The following is a 22794-nucleotide window of genomic DNA, read 5'->3' on the forward strand; positions in this document are numbered from 1 at the left end:
GTATTTTGAACGGTTATATCAGTAAGGTCATTGGATTTGGGCGTGTTTAGATTCTACGTCAACCCCCGCCTTCACAAGTTATATACGCATATACAGGCTGTTGCAAAACATAATCATGACATGGACGTATACAAAATTACACTTACGAATACACGTTTAGTAATGCTCAGCGTAATAACGAAATTCATCGCTATCCTACGAGGGGAGGTGAAGGTTTAGACTCCCCATAACAAGAATCCAGGCAACTCAAAACAATCTGTATCATCGAGGAATTAAGATGTTCAATGCCTGCAGAGATTAGGGATGCTGGGTCTATCGCATCGTTTCGTGGGATGGCGATGGTTTTTCGTTAAACGAAAACATCTATTTAAATTTATTTCAACAGAGAGGGAAAAATTTTCTGAGAAGGGAATATGGAAGTCTAGGCATTTACGGGGCATTTACCTGTCATTGGCTGGTTTAAGTGGCCACTTTACACACTGTGTAACATTCACCATTCTGCCCATGTTTGAACATCCACATTTCTTAAACTCTTCCATCTGTTGACTTTTGTGAAGTAAAAGAGCTGAAACCTTAATCACGTGGGTGAGATTCATCCGGCTGAACCAAATCACCTACTAGGCAACGCCTGAAAACAATTTTCCAATTTTTATACTTCTTCTTTTACTAGGTAGTAATTCAACAATGTTTGATTATGTCCAAATGCTTGCAGACTGGCTGGATTTCCTCTCAGAGAGGGGAAAAAATTGAAATAAATTTAAATATGCACAACTCCCTAGGGAGGAAATCCAGCCAGTCTGCAAGCATTTGGACATAATCAAACATTGTTGAAAACATATAAATTTTTTTATTTTATTTTATAGGTAGATAGAGTCACCGAAAATTATCTGGATTTTATAGCAATGTTTTGTTTTGAATTTATGTCTGTAAATATGTTGTTTATTAATTAAGGTACAACGTACAACTATCTATATATATAAACTAGAGGACCCGACAGACTTTGTCCTGCCAGAACGTTGGCTTACCTGATTTTATCTTGGAAACCTAGGTACTTGTTCATAATTGAATTTCAAAACTAAAAAAAATCATTTACAGATATATAATTATTTTTGCAAATGTCAAACTCGGCTCTTCTCACCAACAGGGGTGCCCTTTATTCATGAATGCTATTTTCGAAAATGTATTGAATGTCAATTAATATTATTTTACTATTACCAAAAATCCAGTAAAAAGAAAGAAATAAGTAGAAATCATAAGGAATTTAAGGAAATAATCTGATTGGGATCCATAAAAAGTAAATGTTTGTAAACATTCAAAAACAATTTTTTTTTAAACACAAAAAAAAACCTTTAATTTTATTTGTACATACATTCTCGTCGAATGCAACCTGTTATGTCGGTGAAAGAAACATTTATGCTTCTAACTTTTATTTACAGATTCGATTGAAAATTTTAATATCTACTAACACGCGCAGCGCAAAGATCTACATTTTGCTGAAAGCCACATGTAAATCGGTCAAGCCGTTTAGGAGGAGTTCAGTGACATCACGCGTACAGAAGAATTATAAATATAAAGATGAATAGCTGTTATTAGTCTCGCAAAAAAACGAAAACGGCTTGACAGATTTACGTGCGGTTTTTCGTAAAAAAAATAATTTACGTCGCCAAAGTTTATAAATAATAACATCTTAAATATGTTGAGTGGAAAAAAAGTTAAAAGCATATACATGTTTTTCATCGATTTTTCAGGGTTGCATTCTACTAAAATGCATATCGTCGTTGCACATCAAATATGGGCCATGTGACTCGATCGATATAAGGTATTCAATTGAAATGTCAACTGGCCGAATTGTTCTAGTAATTAATAGTGCTAAAAACGGCCGCTTGGAGCGCTATATGTCCTGCAATATGACGCATGAAAGTAATTATGGTCTTATGTCAAAAGTACCATCTCAAAGAAAAATAGTCCTTATAAAACAACGTTTGAAATACTGATTTCCAAATCAAGAATCTTCAAATAATTTGTGTAATCTGCAAGTGTAATCTAGGAAAAAAAACCCGCACCGGGGTTAAGTCATTCAAAATATAGTATACTTAATTGTATGAAAAAATAAGCTGGAATAATCGGCTAGTTTCTTGGCTCACCGCAGGCGCTGGGCGCGCTTTATTAAATTTATATTAGGATAAAAATACAAACGGTGGAAATGATTTAAAATGAATGTTCATTATTTATTTGTTTTTCTGTAAATAATGTTACAATAAAAAATTATTATGGTTAGTCAAATATAATGGTAAGCTGCGCATAATCGCTTCTATACGCGGCTCGCCCCTGTCGTATATACATATATATACGAGTATGTACTGGAAAAATAAACCATAACTAAGTCACTTCTTCTGTAACGATTCCATTTTTTTCTGCCGTCACAAGAAAGAAGGACGTTTCTACATAAATCGAAAAATGGAGAAAATACATATTTTGTGACTAGAACATGAAAAATTCGCTGTGTGAAAAATACTACAAAAACTAAGCATATTATTATGCGACAGAATTTATTATGGTTTGCCTTAACGGAATATATATATTAATTTTAATAAATTTTACGTTATATATTTAATAATTAACATTTTCATCCTCTTTTGAGTAAAAATTACAAGAAAATATGTTATACTTCAATGAAAAGACGTTGCTAGCTAGGAACGCCCTTTTTATTTGGTAATTAAGTATACGTCTTTCTTTTTTAGTGTTAATATGCCAATTGATTCTACTCAACTAAATAAAATAGACGTTACTGGCCATTTACTGTTTTTCAAACTAGTAACGCCGACTTAATAATCAATTAACTTCGAAATTACCAGCAGATCTTAAATTTAATTAAAAACGAGTAGGTACATTCATTTCAGATGTTTTTATAAACGGAATAGAAGAAAACATAAGTATTTTAATCATTCTTTAATAATTATATACGAAATCACCCAACCTTTAGAATACCTAGTGTCAATACGAACTATTGCCAGAATTCGTTTTTACACAGATCGTGTTCCACTTTTAACAGCTTTTTTAACCATATAGATATATATCATACAGGATTACAATTATTTAAAAATAGTGTATTGAAAACTTTTGAATAAAACTCCGGTTGGTCCCTTTTTCTCTTATATCACTCAAATTACATACATTCATATTATTATTATAAATTAAATTTCTCTTTTGAAATTTTGTATTACTTCTAAAATCGCTTTAATGAAATTTTATCGACTTCTCTTGGTTTAAAATCTTCTCCTTATATTGCTTTTTCAAATTTTAAATGATTACTTGCCATACTTGTTATTCCTTCTTTATTTTTTCTTTTTTCTCTGCTGCCATTGGCATGTTTTTATACTTGTTATACTTTTAAACTACTTTTAATTACTTATATTATATATGTTAATAAAATCAATATATTGCTGCTCTTACTATAATGTGTCATTAATTTTGAAGATGTTTTTTAAATTGACCTAAATTTAAATTTATTGTCTTATATTTCACTTAAAGATTCTTCTCATCGTTTCTTTGAATCCCTTAAAATAAATATGTGTTTATGTTTTTCCTTTTTTAAAAAAAAATGTTATTACTATTTTATTTTATTTTTACATCTGAGTATGTTTTTCATTCTTTATTTCCATTCTTAATTCTTAATTACTCTTACAAGTTTTCTCCATTTTTAATATTATTTCCATTTGTAAATACTCACTACAAACTACAAACCTTAAAATATATTTTTTTTTTCACTTAAATTTAAATTTTTAAACAACTTTCATTTATGTTTTCTTTTTCCTTCTCTTTTTTATACTTTCATAATTAACATTAGATTTAATTGCTTTTTAATATGGAAACTTCACTGGTCCATTAGAATTAAGTCCAATTGTGTAAAATATCAAACTTTGTAACTGTACTGTATGTTTCCTGAATAAAAGAAAATAAAAAAAAAATAAAAATATATAAGTCCGAACAGCCTTTTCTATTTAGTAATCTTGAAGACTTTTTGCAGTTTAGTCTCATTTATTAGTGAAAATAATAGGGTTGTGGTTATTTTAGGAAGATATATGTATTTTAAGTAGATGCGTATTTTTTTTCTGATTCCGAATATGTATTTAACTCATTTTCGAAAAAAATGTTAGATGCGTCATTCTTTCTTGTGACGGCAGTATTATAGTCATTATTTACGTAACTAAAGCAATGGTATAGGAAATTCTGGAGCTGTCCATTAATGGATTACTGACGTAATCTCTCCATAATCTATTTACTATGCAATGGGTATCGCAAATCCGTCTAACTTCTTGACTCTACATTCTGCCTCTTTTGGGTTTCCCTGCGATTGCCTTTAGTACTTTCATCTCTGACGTTCTGAACAGTTATTTGGTTTTTCTACTTGGTTTTTCGTATTTTTTATTTTCTCTCTATCTATCCTCGCCTCTGTTGTATACACCATGATTTGGTCTGACACACGTTTTGTATATTCGAATTATGTTTCCAATAATCATGTGTTCATTGTACTATATGACATTTCTTAGGCATCCAGATGTTTACTAACTGAGATGGATATGTTTTTATCATCACTATGGCAGCATCATCTGCATGGCATGTGATGTTAAAGTCCTTATCTCCCTTAGTAGATTCACTACTTTTTTTTATTCTTAAAAATGTTTTTTTATATATACAATGTATATTTTATATACTCAATGTATTTATTCTGCTTGTGTAAGAAAAGGTTTTAGGCGTATATATTGTTGTATATTTAGTTATAAAGGTGCTAAACTTGCTTTGTTTCTTTGTTGTTCTCAATATGTGTTATTTTCTTAATTTTAATATTATTTATGTCCCGAATTGAGTTGTTGTAACTCCCGGGAATGTAATTCAACGTATTATACTTGTAAAATACTTTGTGTTAGATGATTTATAAATAAAAAATAAATTTTAAAAAATATGCAAGATTTTTCCAAAAATAATTTAATCATCCTGTAATACAAGGCATTAAAAAGTACCGGGGTACCGAATATAACATTTAACATGTGCAGTTATCTACGTCAGCGGGGGCCTGTCTCGTGAACGTTGACGGCAGTGATCAATCACACCGCCTCAATTAAGTAAAGGGTGGATTATTTCTTCGGCGAATAAACGCTTCAACACCGCCAGAAAACGACGAGGATGTGTAACGAAATAGGGTATTATCACTCGGGAGGAATATCGGATTTAACCTACTCCACAAATAAAAGATTTTTTAAAGATCTCTTAGTGTTTATATAAACCCTTATAATGAATATTTTCATTCATTTTTTTCGTTTCGAAAATAAGGTCTTTCGAAAACGATCGTTTCGTAAGTTGGTAATAAATTTTGTCACAGAAGTTCACGAGTATTGCATTCATTTTGATGTTTTTAAGGCCATAGGCCACAGATAGAAATATAAGGTGAGTTGTCTATGCATATTATCTTAAGCTCCCCCGCCCCTTACCAAAACCACCTCTACTAGAGGGGGTTGTGCCCTTACCCACTCCACAGTCCAGTTCCAGGCACTGACATATGAAAGTTAAAACGGATCACATCTTACATCTCTAATTTCTTTTATTATTTTATGGTTTTCAACCTCTTCTAAATATTAATTTATTATGATAATTTAAATTATCAATTTATCATGAAAATTATAAATCACAACTCGTAGCGTTTGATAAGTGACAGGACGTCGTAAATGTAAACAAACGACACATAGAAAAAGGACGCTATCTACAATGCTCTATAAAATCCATAGACATTGAAAAAAAAAATCTGATGACGTCACAAAACATCCGAAGACGTCATACTTGATGGCGTCACGAATTGTTTGTTTTTGGCACCATTTAAATGACTAGAATTTAATCCTTTATATTTCCCTTATTTCTTAATAGATTTTAATAAGAAAAGGTTATGTAAAGCCTTTATATTCTAGGGCTGGTATTCTGAACGGAATTGCGTGCGAATAGGTCGCTCTGTTAGCGTGAGTTAGATTTTAATTCGATAACTCAAGTATTATTAAAGCTATTTGCACTATATTTGTTGTTATCGTGAAAATAATAGAAAGAAGCATTTTTCTATTTTTGTTTTTAAATTTTCAAATAGGTGTTTTTTTTATTTTTTATATCAAAACAAAAAGAGACGCAAATAATACAAGGGAAAGGGTCAATTTTACTTTATGAACATTAGCATTCGGCAAACTAACAAAAATGAAAAAAATACACGAATGAGTAAAATATGTGTACGTAAAAACATGAATACATTATTTTATTAAAATTATTTATTGACAATTCTTGATGGAATTCCATTGTAATGATGTAATAACTTACATTTACAAATAAGTTATTAATTAAAAAATACTTGGTACACTTCCACTTATTCATTTGACCAATTAGCGCTTTCGCCCCCTAATGGGCATCTTCAGACTGGTGAATATTATACAGTGTAAGGATAATTTATATAAAACTAAATATTATCTTGAGTGTATGTACATTTAAAAATAAGTTGAAAAATATACAATACGCAATATTTCAATGGAACAGAGTGAGACAAATTATTGAAACATGTGTTGGCGATGTACTTTAAGAGAAGATTCTATTGTTTTACTACGATGTACAGGGTCCAACTAAGGGGGCTAATAAGGGTGGGTTTTTGAATTATACATGCTGATTTATTAAAATTGTATCGCTATTATTTTTTATCCTATTTATTTCTAAAATTTCTAATATATCTAACTTTTGACCTTTATGCCCTGCATGTAAAATTAGTATGTTTTTTGATTCGTCAAAATTATGTTTTAATTCATTTAAATGTGATGCATAGTTTGATATATCGTTATTTAATCTATGTGTTACATAATATTTAGTTTTTTATAAATTATCCTTACACTGCATAATATTCACCAGTATGAAGATGCCCATTAGAGGGTGAACGCGCTTATTGGTCAAATAAATAAGGGGAGTGTACCAAGTATTTTTTTAATTAATAACTTTTATGTAAATATAAGTTATTACATCATGAATACATTAATTATTGCACGATCATAAACACTTCTAACGTTTTATTCTCCTGACGCCATATAGAAGAAGCGCTGGGGTCGTTTGGTCCTCCGTTCGGATCATGTGTAATTTTTGGATGCTTAGTGAGGAATTTGTGAAAAATGCGATTCTACGCGCGCTTTTGCGCTCTAAATACCACCCCAAATAGGAAGTTAAAATTTATCTTCAATTTTATCTACAAAGTAAAATTAAGTTTTCTCTAAGAAAAATAGAATACGTTTTCAATTTTTTTTCTAAGTTACCGACGAAGATATTTGAATTTTTCATACAAATATACACACTTTCGTACATAAATATCGATATGATTTTATACCGTCTCAGATATACCGAAGAAGATAGCCGTTCATAATTGCGGCCCAGTGCCTCTAATATGATGGGAAGATAAAGACGTCATACCTTCACCTTGACGGTATAGTTGAAGATAAATTCCCCCTAGCGATATACTACCGACCCCCCACCTTCAAGTTTTGGGTAGGTACATCGATATGAAACAAGGGAAGCGTACGTTACGGTACAAATATCTACGCTCTAAAATGACATAACTTCCGTATGACGTCATAGTTGAAGATAAAAGTTTCCCGGCCGAAAGGTATAATACCGATACCCCCCACCATCAAGTTTTGATGTAAGTACATCATTTTATACCGACGGGTCTAGAACCCCTCGATACGTTTTATCTACGCATTAAAAGTGACAAAAATTTTGTTCCACCGAGCAATTTTTCCTTTAATTATGATTTATTACAATTTTTGATCGTTTTGAGATTGGCACTTTTTTTCTTAAAAGCCTATTAAAAATACGAGAGAAATAAGTAAGTTTTGGAGTCGAATTAAATTCCGACATAACTGTCACTTAAATAAAACGAATGCCTAGATGTGAAAATAATGTCGCTAGGTTCTTTCCTATTAACAAATAAGAGTATCTAGGCGTTAGAAAGTTACCACTCTAAAAAAAAAATATTTATTATATTTGTTTCATCTGTTTTACTATCTCTCCGAGTGTATTTATCGAGACGTTAAAGGAGCCGGCTTTGTAGTCGATCGGTAGATACATACATACGATCGTTAAGCGTACCGTCAGGTGATTTTCAAAAGTCATACAAAATTCATGTTCAAGCGAGCATTTTTTGCTTGAATTGGTATTTATTGGAGTTTATAATCGCTTTGAAGTGAACACTTTTCATTACAGAAGCCTATTTAAAATATAAATGAGAACTATTTTAAATGTTAATGACGTAAGTAACGCGGACTAATTGTTTGCGGTCATTCATTGGCTTGTTTCGATCATATGATGTCGATATGACAAGTAGGTAGAACATACCGAGGTAAGACACAGATAGTACAGAAGTTAAGTATACCGTCTCGATATATACAGATGAAGATAGCGTTCATAGCTGGTATTCCTAATCTAAAAACGCGCTATACCGCGCTATAATTGCGTTCGCAATACTAGCCCTGGGGTGGTATTCTGGACCTTCTCTACCCCCTAGAGGGTGAATAACTCGACAAAATTTGCATCTTATCCACTGGAACCTACCCTCAGAGGAACACCAAATCTTAACAGACTAATCAACTGAACGATCGATACTAATATTTGATTAATTTACTCGATCAATTATTATATAAAGTAGAGCACTCTTGACACGATTATTTGCGAGTGGACAGTATAACGAGACTGGTGACCTCTGAAGAGAACACCTTACGTAATAATATTACCTTGTTCAATGATCTTGAGTCTTTTCTGTACCAGCCAACGCATAGACAATGTCAATCAATGCCTGCGGGTATTCTTCAAATGGACGATTTTCCGACAAAAATATTTATTTATTTATTTTACATAAACGGCATAAGATGAAGAAAGGGTCTCTGAGATGGTTCGGTCACGTAGAACGAATGGACTACGAAAGAACGCTAAAACAAGTATACATGGCGAAAATAAACGGTAACTTGAGACGAGGACGACGACCAAGGAAGACGTGGCGTGATCGGATAAACCAAAATCTTAAGTCTGGTCATGTCAAAAGAAGACAGAACCGAAGGGCATGTATGAAAAGATGTATGAATGTGCGAAAAGCTAGGAATGTATGCCAGGCTAGACGTGTGTGGCGGTCCACTCTCTCTGCCTACCCCTACGGAGAAATGGCGTGATGGTAGTAGTAGCAGTAGTATAATTTTATCTATACAGTAATTCTTAATGGAAAATGGAATATGCATACGATTTTTTTTCCAAACATGTTTAATTATCACAGGTTACCGACGAAGATACTTAAATTTTTCTTACAAATTTACACATTTTCGTACGTAAATTTCGATTTTACTTCATAGACAGTCGACGATAACTCTTTTAACTTCCACTGCAATCGGGGCCCCGGAATCAAGCCTTCTCTGGAATAATCATTTTTTTATTATTTTACCCTTAAAAAAAAAATGTTTCATTCTGCTCTAAAATATAAATTTGAACTGTTTTATTCTGTTAAATAGGTGCGAAGGTTTTCACGGTCACTGTTATCAATATTATGTATCTTTTTTGGGTGATACTGTGTATGTTGGATTTGATCCGACGTTTCGGCTACCATTGCAGGAGCCATCTTCAGGGAAAACTGTGTGTTTTATAGAGAAATGTATGTGTTTAAGTACTAGTAATTTGTACCGTGTCACAGTCAGCAGTAGGCACATTTCTAGTTTTGTAGGAAAGAATAATTATGTTTATGTACTAGTAATTTGTAATGTGTCGCAGCCGGCAGTAGGCACATTTCTATTCGTTTTGAAGAGGCAATTGAAATACACAGACATCCAAATAATATAAACAAAGACGACGGGCTTAAATTAAATTCAACATGGTTCCCAGCACTACATATGACAAAAACGAATAGAAATGTGCCTACTGCCGGCTGCGACACATTACAAATTACTAGTACATAAACATAATTATTCTTTCCTACAAAACTAGAAACACACAGTTTTCCCTGAAGATGGCTCCTGCAATGGTAGCCGAAACGTCGGATCAAATCCAACATACACGGTATCACCCAAAAAAGATACATAATATTGTTTTATTCTGCTCTAAATTAAAAATGTTTTTTATGCTCTAGAATCAAATTATTTTTTTTAATTCTGCTCTAAAAAAATGCAGAAAAAATATAAAATAAAAATTACAAATGTTTTACCTCTTAAAATACAAATTCAAACATTTTTTAATTTTTTATTCTACTCTGAATTCAAATTTAAATTGTTTTTTTTATAATCGAATAATTGAAATAAATGTTTTATTTCGCCCTGAAATTGTTTCAGAATCATACCGGATGTACGCCAACATATCATTTGTGGGAGTTCTCATCATCCTCGGCGTACCTTTATGGTGGAAGACCACAGAAGTTTACAGGTATTTTTAACATTACATTGAAATCTTGACCAACTACCCTGGACGCAACTACGCTGGCTCAGCATCAGGCGTAGAAGAAACATTCACATTCTATCACTTCTTCACAACTACTACTATTACTACTACTACCATCACGCCATTTCCCCGTAGGGGTAGGCAGAGAGAATGGACCGCCACACACGTCTATCCTGGCATACAATCCTAGCCTCTTCCACATTCATACATCTTGCCCTTCGGTTCTGTCTGCTTTTGACATGACCAGACTTAAGATTTTAGTTTATCTGATCATGCCACGTCTTCCTTGGTCGTCCTCGTCTCACGTTGCCGTTCATTTTCGCCATAAATACTTGTTTTACCATTCTTTCGTCGTCCATTCGTTTTACGTGCCCGAACCATCTCGGAGACCCTTTCTTAATCTTATCAATTATACCTGACTCAGATTTACACTCTCGCCTGATTTCATCATTCGTAACCCTGTCATACATTGATTTCCCACACATTCGTCTAAGAGATCGCATTTCAACCGCGTTCACTCGGCTTTCATCCTTCCTCTGCCAGTTCCATGTTTCGCTTCCATACATAAGTGTTGGGACTAAAACTCCGTTGTGCACTGCCAGTATAGCTTCGATTGACATATTTTTATTAGAAATTACTGTGCATAGTGCTCCGTTCATTTCTTCTTCACTAACTAACTAACCATCACGCCATTTCTCCAGAGGGGTAGGCAGAGAGGATAGAACGCCACACCACTCTGTCCTGGCACACTTCCTTTGCTTCCTTCACATTCATACATCTTCTCATGCACGCACGTCGATTATTCCGACTTTTCACATAACCACTTTCAAGAATTTGTTGTACTTGATCATGCCATGTCTTTCTCGGCCTTCCTCGACTTCTACAACCAGACACATTCGCATCATAAATCTTTTTAGCCGTTCTTTCATCATTCATTCGCTCCACATGACCGAACCATCGCAAAAGACCTTTCTTAATTTTGTCGATAATGCTTAACTCAGCCTTGCATTCTGCTCTAATTTCGACATTAGGGCACCTATCATACATTGTTTTTCCGCACATTCGCCTGAGGGTTCGCATTTCAACAGCATTCAGTCTACTTTCGTCCCTTTTTTTCCAACTCCATGCTTCGCTTCCATACATTAGGGTTGGTACCAGAACTCCATTATGAACTTCTTCTTCACAATATTTTTAATAATCCCGCTTCGCCTGTTTATCTGAGAGAGCTCTTCCAACCTCTCAACACGGACTATCTCTTCGTTCTAGTAACGAGAGAACCCTTTCAATACCCATTCACCGCCCTAATTTTTTTCATCCTCTTTCACGGTAGTAGCTGCTCGATTGTGAAATTATCTACCCACTAATGCCAGAGACGCCCCTTTTTTATTTACATTCAAATCACGTATGAAATGTCACCACCTGAATATTTGAAAATGTCCTTTTTCCTAACTCTTTCCTTCCATCTTTTGCCCCTCATCTCTTCATAGTATAGTGTAGATATTTAGTAAATTTTTATTTCTTAAACAAATACATAATATGTGCATTAATGTTTTGTTTAATAATGAAAATATTAAAATATACCTACAATATGTTCATATATTACAGTAGCTCAATCACAAACAACTATCGACGTGCTAATAAGCGACGTGATAACAATTTCTCACCATGGTTGTTTATCGTATTCGCGATCTCAATAGAACATCCGTGAACACCTAATATTAAATGTAAAAATATTTACGTTTCGCGACGTATAATCCTGTTGCGCAATCACATTTTTGAATTTTACTGGTGTAAATATGGAAAATATTCCAAAACTGGTATTTTTATTTATTTATTTATACATTATTTGTCATGCTATTCATTGCTATTAGCCGGCGGTTGGCAAGCCAAATGTCAAGAAAAGCAGGCTCTATGGTATTGTAATTTAATTTACACTTTTTTGTATAAGATACTCCTTACTATTTTGCAAATGCAATATATTGTATTATTTTTTTTAGTAAACGCTGATTTTTTGCCAATGAACTGTATTTATTTACGAGGAAAACAAAAAACAAACTGACACGAGCGTTGACTTAGAGATTACACATGCGTCTACTTATGACTGTGATAACTAAAGCATGTTTATAATTGTTCATTGTGATCGCTCAAATGCTTCATCATCATCATTTCCTTTCCGCACCTAATTGTGCTTAAGGCACTGCATTGGTACAATAATCACAGCAAATCTTGATCATTTTTTGTTACATGAAGGTAAGATGATCAGTCTTACGCTTCAGGTACTAGTCCAGGGACTATGAAAATATTCTGGTGTAAAAACACCTTTTTAAACAAATATTTTATATCAACCATGTCGGGAATCGAACCCGAGACCTCTCGCATGGCAGGCAATCGCGCTGACCATTACACCACGAGGCCGACTTAGCATGTTTTAAAGCACGTTGATAGTTATTTGTGATTGAGCTACTGAGTTTCTCAAATTGAACGGTTTGGGTTGGTAGGGAGAAATTGCCTTAAGGCAATATGCCCGCCCTTATGCATATGTATGTAAAGTGTTTAAATAAATATTTATATTTACTCAGTGAAGACCATATGCCGCCTATATAACGCTTGCATAACACATATTCTCGTTTACGGTTGCGAATCGTGGCATCTCATTAGGGCCCAAAATAGTAAAATACTGAGTTTTGAGAATAGGTGTCTCAGAAGAATCTTGTGTGTCCGGTGGTTCGACTTCGTCAGAAATGAAGTAATAAGAGAACGGACGCAGAAAACTCCGGTGACAACTGTAATTAAACGGGGGCGATACGGTTAGCTGGGCCATATACTGCGGATGGCTCCTGAGAGCCTTAACCACGCTTGCCTACTTCACAGGGCATCAGGTTCTCTACGTCCTTGACGTTCACTGCTGACTGTTCGTCGGCTGTTTATGCCAGAACTTCGGGACGAGAGCCTGACCTGGGAGGACGCACAGGAGCTGGCAGCCGATAGAGATGCACGGAGGCTCTTTGTGGACACCATTTGCTCCAACTAGGGAACGGACATGGAATGATGATGATTTACCAAGTTGTCTTTGTGTCGAGAATCTTGTGATTCTATGATTGGTTTGTGGCGTGTATATTTAATCGTCGAGTTGTTTCAGAGTGTCTCTACCATTCAGCAGAATCGAAGCCTTGGATGGCCTTCCGTTCAAGATTTCCATGTCCATATACTTGGCGTTGCAAGACCAGCAGAGGGCACTTCTGTTAAAGGATGCTTTGGAGCAGAAATTTAGATCATCAGGTAATTTGTTTGAAGAGTTTTCTTTTTTATTTTTAAAAACATGCAGTTATTTGTATTTAATATGAAAATATTAATTTTACGCATAAAAATGACCAATGAGGATCTTCAGCCCTACGGGAAATTGGATACAATACAAGTTTTCTCGCGCGCGGTAAAAATTTGAGCATTAAATCGATCGGCAAAGTTTCCTGCAAATGTACAAAAAAAAAATAATAACAAATATTTTCATAAATACCGTGGTTCCCAAACTCTTTTGACCCACTGACCCCCTTTCATAGTCAAAACTTGCTCACGAACCCTGGGTGAAAAACTACATAAATGCATAATAGGATAATTACAAATTTAACTTTGATGTCTTGAATGGTAAATGGTGACGTAAAAATAAAATATAATTAAAACATTTTGTTTAAAAGTTTTTATTGAAATTATAACTTCTGTTTTAAGATACAAAAAAAATAATAATGACTTGAATGAACCTGCAGCTCAATCACAAATGACTATCGACGTGCTAATTAGCGGCGTGATAACAATTTTTCACCGTGGTTGTTTATCGTATGCGCGGTCACAATGAAACATCCGTGAAAGTTATCGATCGGGATTATTATATTTTTTAATATTGTCATACTTTAACCTGATGCTTGGCAACACTTAATATTAAATGTCAAAATTCAAAATATTTACGTTTCGCAACGCATAATCCGTCACATATTTGAAATTTACCGGCGTAAATATGGAAAATAAACTGTAAGTAAAATAATTTTATTTTATTTTTTGTTTGGAATTTATCATGCTATTTATTTGTTTTGAATCAAATTGAGAAAGCAATTAAACGAAAAAATTGTTGAAGGTATGAACATGATAAACGACAAACACAACGTTTTATTTTCTTTGATTTTACTGGGTAGTTTATTATATTATATTACATTCATATATCTTAAGGCGTTTGGTGGAAGAGCCATTTTAATTGTTAATTTAAACAAACCGACACGAGATTACACGCGCGTTGACTTTTTTGATTTGACCACAGATTAATAGATTTGAAGTTTGAGTACGGAACTTATCTATTGCGTTTTGCAACGTGACCGCGATTTAGCTTTAACTTTAGCGTGTTCATAATTGTTCGTTATGATCGCTCAAATGCTTAGCACGTTTTTTAGCACGTCGATAGTCATTTGTGATTGAGCCCCAGAAATACAGTCCCAGGCCACTGTGTACTTTGCCAATTGACTTCGAAACCGGACTCTGTTACATTGTTGCTACATAATAATTGTGAAGTATCCCAGTATAGACATACATGGCGTACATTCAACGCGATAACATTGCCCGAAGCTAACAGCATTGTGTGCCTTACAGATAAATTAATTTAATGACATTTGTAGGACATGGAAATTGGCATAAATAAAAAAAATATTGAATGTTTTTCTCTTACAATTACATAGGTTTAGAGTACATGTGAATAAAAATAGAACAAAATGATTAAATAAATCCCACATAGGCATAGCCTGTGCGTGGTAGAGACGGGCATTTCGTTTTTAAAAATAAAAATAGCACAACAGAGATGAAGAACATTTGAGAGAAGGTAATATGGAAGTCTAGGCATCTACAGGGCTTGTGACCTGTCAATGGCTGGTTTAAGTGGCCACTTTACACACTGTGTAACATTCACCATTCTGCCTATATTTGAACATCCATATTCCTTCAATTCTTTCATCTGAGGAAATCAAATGTTCTTCATCTCTGTTGTAATATTTTAATATAAACAGCTCCCCAGGGAGTTGAATCCAGTCCTTGTCTACAAAAATTTGGACAAACTCAAAATATTGTTAGTAAAAATAGCAATAACAGTTACTGTTTCTCAAATTAAGCTGGTCGTGAAGACGTTAAAAAAATAACAGTTTAGTGCAGTAGGCGACCCCCCTCTCCAAAATTCTAAATTTAAGTATATAAAATATTGTTTTTACTTCGCATTTTCCTTATCGTATTAAATATTATGTTATGAATGAATAAAAAGATATCAAAGTTTTTTCCGTTGCTCACTAATTTTCTAAAACGTTTTTTATTTTTTTTTTATTATTATTTAATTTATTTTATAGGAACCTTATTTTATGGAATCACATTTATTTTTTTTGGTTTAAACTTTTATTAAATGCAAATAGAGACCTTGAAATTCACTAAATGTCATTTCATTTATACCTGTAGTTATGTTTTCATTTGGATTATTCATTTAATATTTACCATTAATAAATTACCCACGTTTAATTATCAACAAGAAATTGTCAACAGGATGCACTTGTAAATTGGGCGGTCTTTTTTACTTACATTGTTTATGGGAGCTTACACTAAAATTGAGCCACTTAGTAAACTTAGCATTCCTTTTATACAAACGGCAGCGTCGGCATTTTAAAGAAATTGTGCACTTAAGTGCCTCATTACTGTACGTAAATTCCGATAATATTGTATGGAGTTGGAATGAATGAGTCAAAAACGTTAAAATTAACACCCTTGTAAAATTTAAAGGATTTCTTTGAAAAGCAGTTGTTTTTTAACGGTGTAGGCTCACAGTTTGTTTAAAACGTTGAAGTTTTCCAGTTATTTAAAATATCTTAAAGTTTACAACTGGTAACGTAACTGGTTCAATACGGTAACGACTAACGACTTCGTGCTGTTTAAAATTTAGAATTTTAAGATATATTGACAAGGTTACGGAACTGTGCGGTGGGGGGTGAAGTGCAGACTTAATTTATTTTTTGTGAAACTGTTTTAGGTGTTTCGGAAGGGTAACTGATTTAAAACAGCAGTTACATTTTTTTTTACCACCTCTAGTTCATGGTTTAATCAGTTTAACGTGACAGCACACATTTACAAGCAAAATTACACATACATACATGCACACACATATCCATACACAACACACATGTGTATATACACACATACTACACAATATAAGTATTTTAGTACAAAAAACCAAAAAGTAATATATTTTGCTAGCAATTTAGCTGAAGAAATCAAGTACATCTCTTTCCATGACCCATTTTTAGCATATTTTTAAGGGTGTGGTTGGTTATAGGATTGAACTCTGGTCCTTTCAATAAAGTGGAAAATGCGCAATTCGTGACGTCGTCGGATGCTGTGTGACGTCATCGGTTGTTTTATTAGAAATGTCTGTTGTTTATAGAATATCTACTAGCTTCCTATTTCTATGAGTTGTTTGTTTACACTGTGCTCTACTTGATCTGTCACTCGTCAAACGCTTCACTCAAGTTTTGAGCTGTGATTTATCATTTAAAAAATGTTTTTGTCCATTGTGCCTAAGTGCAGAAATGTAAAAAATAAATCCATTACTCTTGGACCCATGTGACTAAATTTATTGCCAACTTACAAAACTGTCATTTTTGAGATAGCGAATTTTGAAAATGAAATGACTGATTATAAGGGATTTTATAAACACTAAAAGAGTCTTTGAAAAATTCCTTATATGTACTGTATGTTAAATCTGATATTTCTCCCGAATGATAATTCCCTATTACAGACGTCTACAACCTGAGGTTTGAAGTTGTACCGGTGCCGAAGAACTTTGATGGTTCACTGTCAGCGCTGGAGAGAGCTGATCGTGGTCCTGGAACCTTGCTGCTGCTGGAGTGGCCCGATGTGTCGGAGGATGTTCGGGTCACCCTCTCCCGAGTGGCACTTTTTGCACCTAAAGCTTGTAAGTTTTTTAGATATTTTTCGAAAAATATAAAGCTGTTGAGAATATGGAAGTCTAGGCATTTAGTATCTTATGATCTGTCATCGGTTGCATTGAGAAATCACTTTACACATTGTATTATATTCAACATTCTGCCATTATTGTCAAAATATTCGATGGGCCGTTATGTGCATTTTATACTTTATTTTGAATAATCATTCCCATGCAGTTTGGTTACTTATAAGGTTATAAGTTATGAAAGTGTGAAGAAAACTAGAGACAGCTATTGGTGAATGGGTAAGTTTGGTACTAATTATTACTTTAATTTAAATGCTTATATCTATTTAAACTAATGTTAGTTTTTGGCGTACTTCAACTTTTCGAAAACAAATTTAGGCTATTTTTGAAGTTATTGAGACTACACATTGATACCAGTTCTTGTGGCAGCTTATTCCAATCATCAACAACCCCATTTCTCAGGAAATGCTTCTGTGGGTTTAGGTTGAATCTGATTTTCTCTGTCTGAGAAGTAGCTCGTTATAAAAGTGAATAAATGTATGGAGAAAATCATTAAGTAAAATGTCAATGAATGTTTCCTTATAACATCCGAGATCTCGCTGTTTCCACGATCGTTCCAAGTTCGACTGTATTTATATTTTGTGCTACTAGTTCAAAATATTTGCTAGTAAAACTAATTGAATTGAATTTCAGCTCCGGTCCTCCTTTCCCGCGTGCTGTCGGAGTGGCTCCTGCTGGAGTCGTCTCTGCACAGCGCCCTGGGGGCGTCGGCCTACGCTCGGCACGACGCCTCGGCCCGGCGGAGGGCCCCCCCTTCCCGGGCTTTCGACATCGCCCTGACGGTCGCCTCGCCCAACCCCAGCAAGATCAAAGTGGAGTGGACGCCCAAGGACGCCATTGAAGGTAAACGATTTTTCTTTTATAAAATTTATATTTGTAGCAGCAGAGACTTAATGTTTAATAATTCGTTTTACATAATTTATTATAATTAACATATGATTTAGCCCTGTTATAGCAAAATAAATTTAAAATCATTAATACGCCGGTCATCTTACATGCGTGCGTCACCCATCACTGTCAATAACTGACTGAATCTGTTTCATACAAATAACGGTTACAAAATAGCGTCTCTGTTATCCTATTTATGAGTTCTCTCTTCCTGCTCTCTCTTTACAGATTTATCACTGTATTGGCGTCACATTCATTCTTCACTTAGCAAGGATAAATATTTTTTGTATTAAAATCCAGCATAGTAACATTTTACTTATAAATCTGATGTAAAAATGTCCATTTGAAGATTACTGGTTACGCCACATTGAATCTATGTGCACACATTGATATATATTATATATAAAGCACATTTGCTAGGATGAGGCGTTCGGATTTATTTACTACCTACGGGACCCTGGTTAAGATGTTGCATTTTTCCTACCGTGAGTACCCATATTGTTCCAGCGTCAGAACAACAACTGAACTAGGCGTGTGTACATGTAATTTCTTATATTCTCACCGCGATCTCAAAGAATATATTTTGCGATCAATAACGATTAAATCTACTGTGTTGTGTAATTCGTCAAGTGCCCCTCCTTCCTGACAAAAAGATTGGATCTGATCCTGACTGCCACGCGACAGAAGTACCAGCAATAAAGGTGCCAGTACCCAGAATAAAGTAGGAATTGCAATCATTGTATTTAGGGTTCTGTAGCAAAGTAAATAAAGGATAACGCATCCTGCGAACCAGCAATTTCGAGCGTGCATCTGATAACGGGCAAGTGGCGCGATCAATTACAAAAAATACAACTTCATTATTAAAAAAATAAAGAGATACATATAAGTCTTGTATTTTATGTGGACCAGTGTGGCATATCAGCCACACAAGAGTTAAACAATAATTGAAGTTTTAGGAGATATGTATAGCGATTTTTATAATTGTAATAATTATTTCATGTTTTGCTGATTTTTGCCTGCATAAAATGTGTTAATTGTATGTCATTATTATCTTTACAGAATATCTGGAGCCGTTTGTATCAGAACTGAGCGCTATTCATAACTTCACTCTAAAGTCACAGTGGCTGTATTTTGTCCAGCTCGATTTCAATCCCAAACAGGTTTGTCCATTTTTTTTCTCATCATCGCTCTATGGCACAGCACCGTCACACCAATTGCAAAAACAAACAAACAAACAAACCATCACGCCGTTTCCCCGTAGGGGTAGGCAGAGAGGATATAACGCCATAACACTCTATCTTGGCATACAGAGCTCGCTTCCTCTACATTCATACATCTTCTTATGCACGCACGCCGATTATTCCTACTTTTGACATGTCCATCTTCAAGTATTTGATGGACTCGATCGTGCCATGTCTTTCTCGGTCTTCCTCGTTTTCTGCATCCATCAACATTTGCATCGTAGATCCTTTTAGTCATTCTTTCACTGTCCATTCGCTCTACATGTCCAAACCAACGTAGCACCCCTTTCTTGATTCTGTCAATAATGCATGTCTCAGCCTTACACACTTCACGGATCTCGACATTTGTGCACCTATCATACATCGTTTTACCACACATTCGCCTGAGGGATCGCATTTCGACAGCATTCAACCTACTTTCATCATTATTTTTCCAATTCCATACTTCGCTCCCATACATTAGAGTTGGAACTAGAACTGTGCACCAGTAAGAAAATGTATACAATGCACTTTGTCAATCTGCAGTATAAGAATATAATAATGATTCTTAAGGTACTCAATTTTTCAATTCAATTTATTTATTTTATATACGTTTATGTACATTACAAAAATATTTCAATGCATACATAACACGAAAAAACTCATGTATACAAAGATGGTAAAATAAAAATATCCAGCAATTATAGAAAAGGGATGCTATCCTCTCTGAACTTTTTTTCACTAATATGAAAGATATCGATATCTGAAAAGATACGGTTGAGTAAAGACATTGCTCTTCCTACTGGCATTACCATCGGCAGGTTGGTTCTGCAAGCAGGAAGATAAAACAGCTTAAGCTGCCAATGTCTAAGGTAGTCGTTAGGAACATAAAGAAAAATACTCTCCATTACACCTATGTTGATCGTAATACCACGGATAAATCGGAAAAAATACATAAGCAAGTATGCATTTCTTCTTTTCTCCAAACTATTGAAGCCAAGCATTCCCAGTATGAAGTCAGACGGGTACAACCACGGATAGTATCCGTACCTTATACCTCAGAAATTTCTCCTGAACCATCTCCAGCATAACAGAGTACTTCAATTCGTGGGGCGCCCAGATCAGAGATTCACACTCAAGTCTGCTTCGCACCAATGAGTTATAATGAAGCCTAAGAACACGAGTATTCAAGAACACCTTGCTGTTCGGAGAACAAATCTCAACATTTGTGCGTATTGTCACTGACAGTGTCTAGCATCACACATAACTCATATCAAACATGAGGAACATAAAGAATGAGAACTTCATCTACATACATTTTTAGAGCCTTTGATGTGTCTGAGATACGCCTAATATATGCTTAAATTATTCTCTTAGACAGATTTGGAGATGGGTATCATCATACGTCAGCTTGGGGACATGAATATATTATAACAAGGGCAAGAAATCATATCATTGTCTATTTATTTCGACCACTACTTGCCATTAAAGCCATCTACAGGGAAACGGCGGAAGCAAAGTCGTACACCTAATATATTTTAAAAGAAATCAAATTTTGGCTGGAGCAAATTAACAGAAGAAAAAATAATATAAGAGTGACATCTGATCGGTGTAAATTAAATTTTGAACACTTTGAACCTTAGAAAAGGTTCCCTTTTGAGGAAGACTCTTAAATGAATATTGTATGTAAAATTTCCATGTAGTATTGGGGATTTTAATAAGTTCTCGCTGTTTTTTCGTAAAAATCAATGCTTTATTTTTTTTAAATTGGTAAAGAACATGTTATTGAAGGTATTATCCATCGCAAGCGACTACTGTCTCCTGTCTTTCTGGCAGCATACAAAAACCATCTCGAAAGAACGACTCATATTTTGAGGTTACCCACGAATCGAGCCATTTTTTGGCATCTTCATAAGAATAGAAGTGCTGCTCAGCCAGGCCACGAGTCATCGATCGGAACAAGTAATCAGAAGGAGCAATGTCCGGTGAATACGGTGGGTGGGGTAGGACCTTTCATTTGAGCGTTTCCAAGTATGTTTTGACTGGCCTTGCAACATTTGGCCGAGCGTTGTCATGCTGCAAAATTACTTTGTTGTGTCTCTCCTCGTATTGTGTCCGTTTTTCCTTCAATGCTCGGTTCAAACGCATCAATTGTAGTCAATAGCAATCTTCCGTGATGGTTTTGTTGGGTTTGAGGAGCTCATACTACACCCATTCGCACTACACCTGGATATTCGGCTTTGCCGTCGATATTGATGCGTGGCCAGCCTTTCTATAGGGCCTGCTAAATAATGTTTTATTTTCAGGTTCGAGATGATTCTCCCCTTCAGCGTCACTACGCTCTCCCTGCCGATGTGTTGCCACACCTCATCACTCCGCTGGAGAAGAAACTGGCCTCGCATATCTCCAAGAACCCCTGCCTTAATCTTGTCCTCTACACCCCGTCCTGTGATCAGGCTCCCATACACATCTACTCACACAGTGGTTAGTAAACAATATAATATGTATAATATAAGTTATATGTCATTTAAGATGGTCATAGTAATAATAATCATCTTCATCCTTCTGGCTTTATGTCCTATTTATTTGGGATCTAGTCCTCAGTCTACACGTGTTGGGGTAGGAGATTTGTTGTTTGGTTTGTTTTCTACAGCCGGTTGCCACCAGACGCCAAGACAGTAACCCCTTTTGCTAACTGGGGCTTAGGATGCCACCGTTGCTCACTGTTTCTCCGCTGTCATCCTTGTCACGCTGTCCTGCCCGACTCCGCAGTCTTCCAATGGCCCGTAGTCCAAAGTACGCCCGGGTGGCCCGAGAGAAGATTTGTGTCCCTTCCGCCTGTCCCTCCGTACTGATGCTTTTCATCTCCGCTATCATAGCTGTTCCGGACGCGTAAAATCGAATAAATTAAAATAATACATTAATTAGAAAGGATCCCCGGTAAATGTATAGAACTGATGGCTGGGCTCTCAATAAAGATAAAATGGTCACTTTCGAGCCTGGCCTCAGTATTACCGGGGAAAAATAGCTAGGTTAAAATGAATAAAATGTACAAAAATATATTATGTAAATGTCATGTTGCGCGCGTCGCGGCTGCCGACGAAATGGCCCGTACGGGCATTGAGCGCCCGTATTTACGCCACCTGCGGCCGGCGGCATGTAGCG

The 22794-nt window shown here is 35.0% G+C and overlaps 1 protein-coding gene across 1 annotated transcript in view; it reads left to right on the forward strand.

Annotated features, from left to right (window-relative positions):
• PIG-S (phosphatidylinositol glycan anchor biosynthesis class S) overlaps nucleotides 1-22794 on the forward strand; it is a 44986-nt gene that overhangs the window by 8381 nt on the left and 13811 nt on the right. Inside the window, 6 exon segments of the mRNA XM_088226029.1 lie at nucleotides 10374-10464; nucleotides 13619-13758; nucleotides 17288-17464; nucleotides 18155-18364; nucleotides 19469-19569; nucleotides 21936-22113. Of these exon segments, the coding sequence (XP_088082155.1) occupies nucleotides 10374-10464; nucleotides 13619-13758; nucleotides 17288-17464; nucleotides 18155-18364; nucleotides 19469-19569; nucleotides 21936-22113 (897 nt within the window).

This window comes from Micrasema longulum, unplaced genomic scaffold, assembly GCF_059751315.1.
Source record: "Micrasema longulum isolate JH-2025_06_02 unplaced genomic scaffold, ASM5975131v1 h1tg000403l, whole genome shotgun sequence".
Classification (NCBI taxonomy): Eukaryota; Metazoa; Arthropoda; class Insecta; order Trichoptera; family Brachycentridae; genus Micrasema; species Micrasema longulum.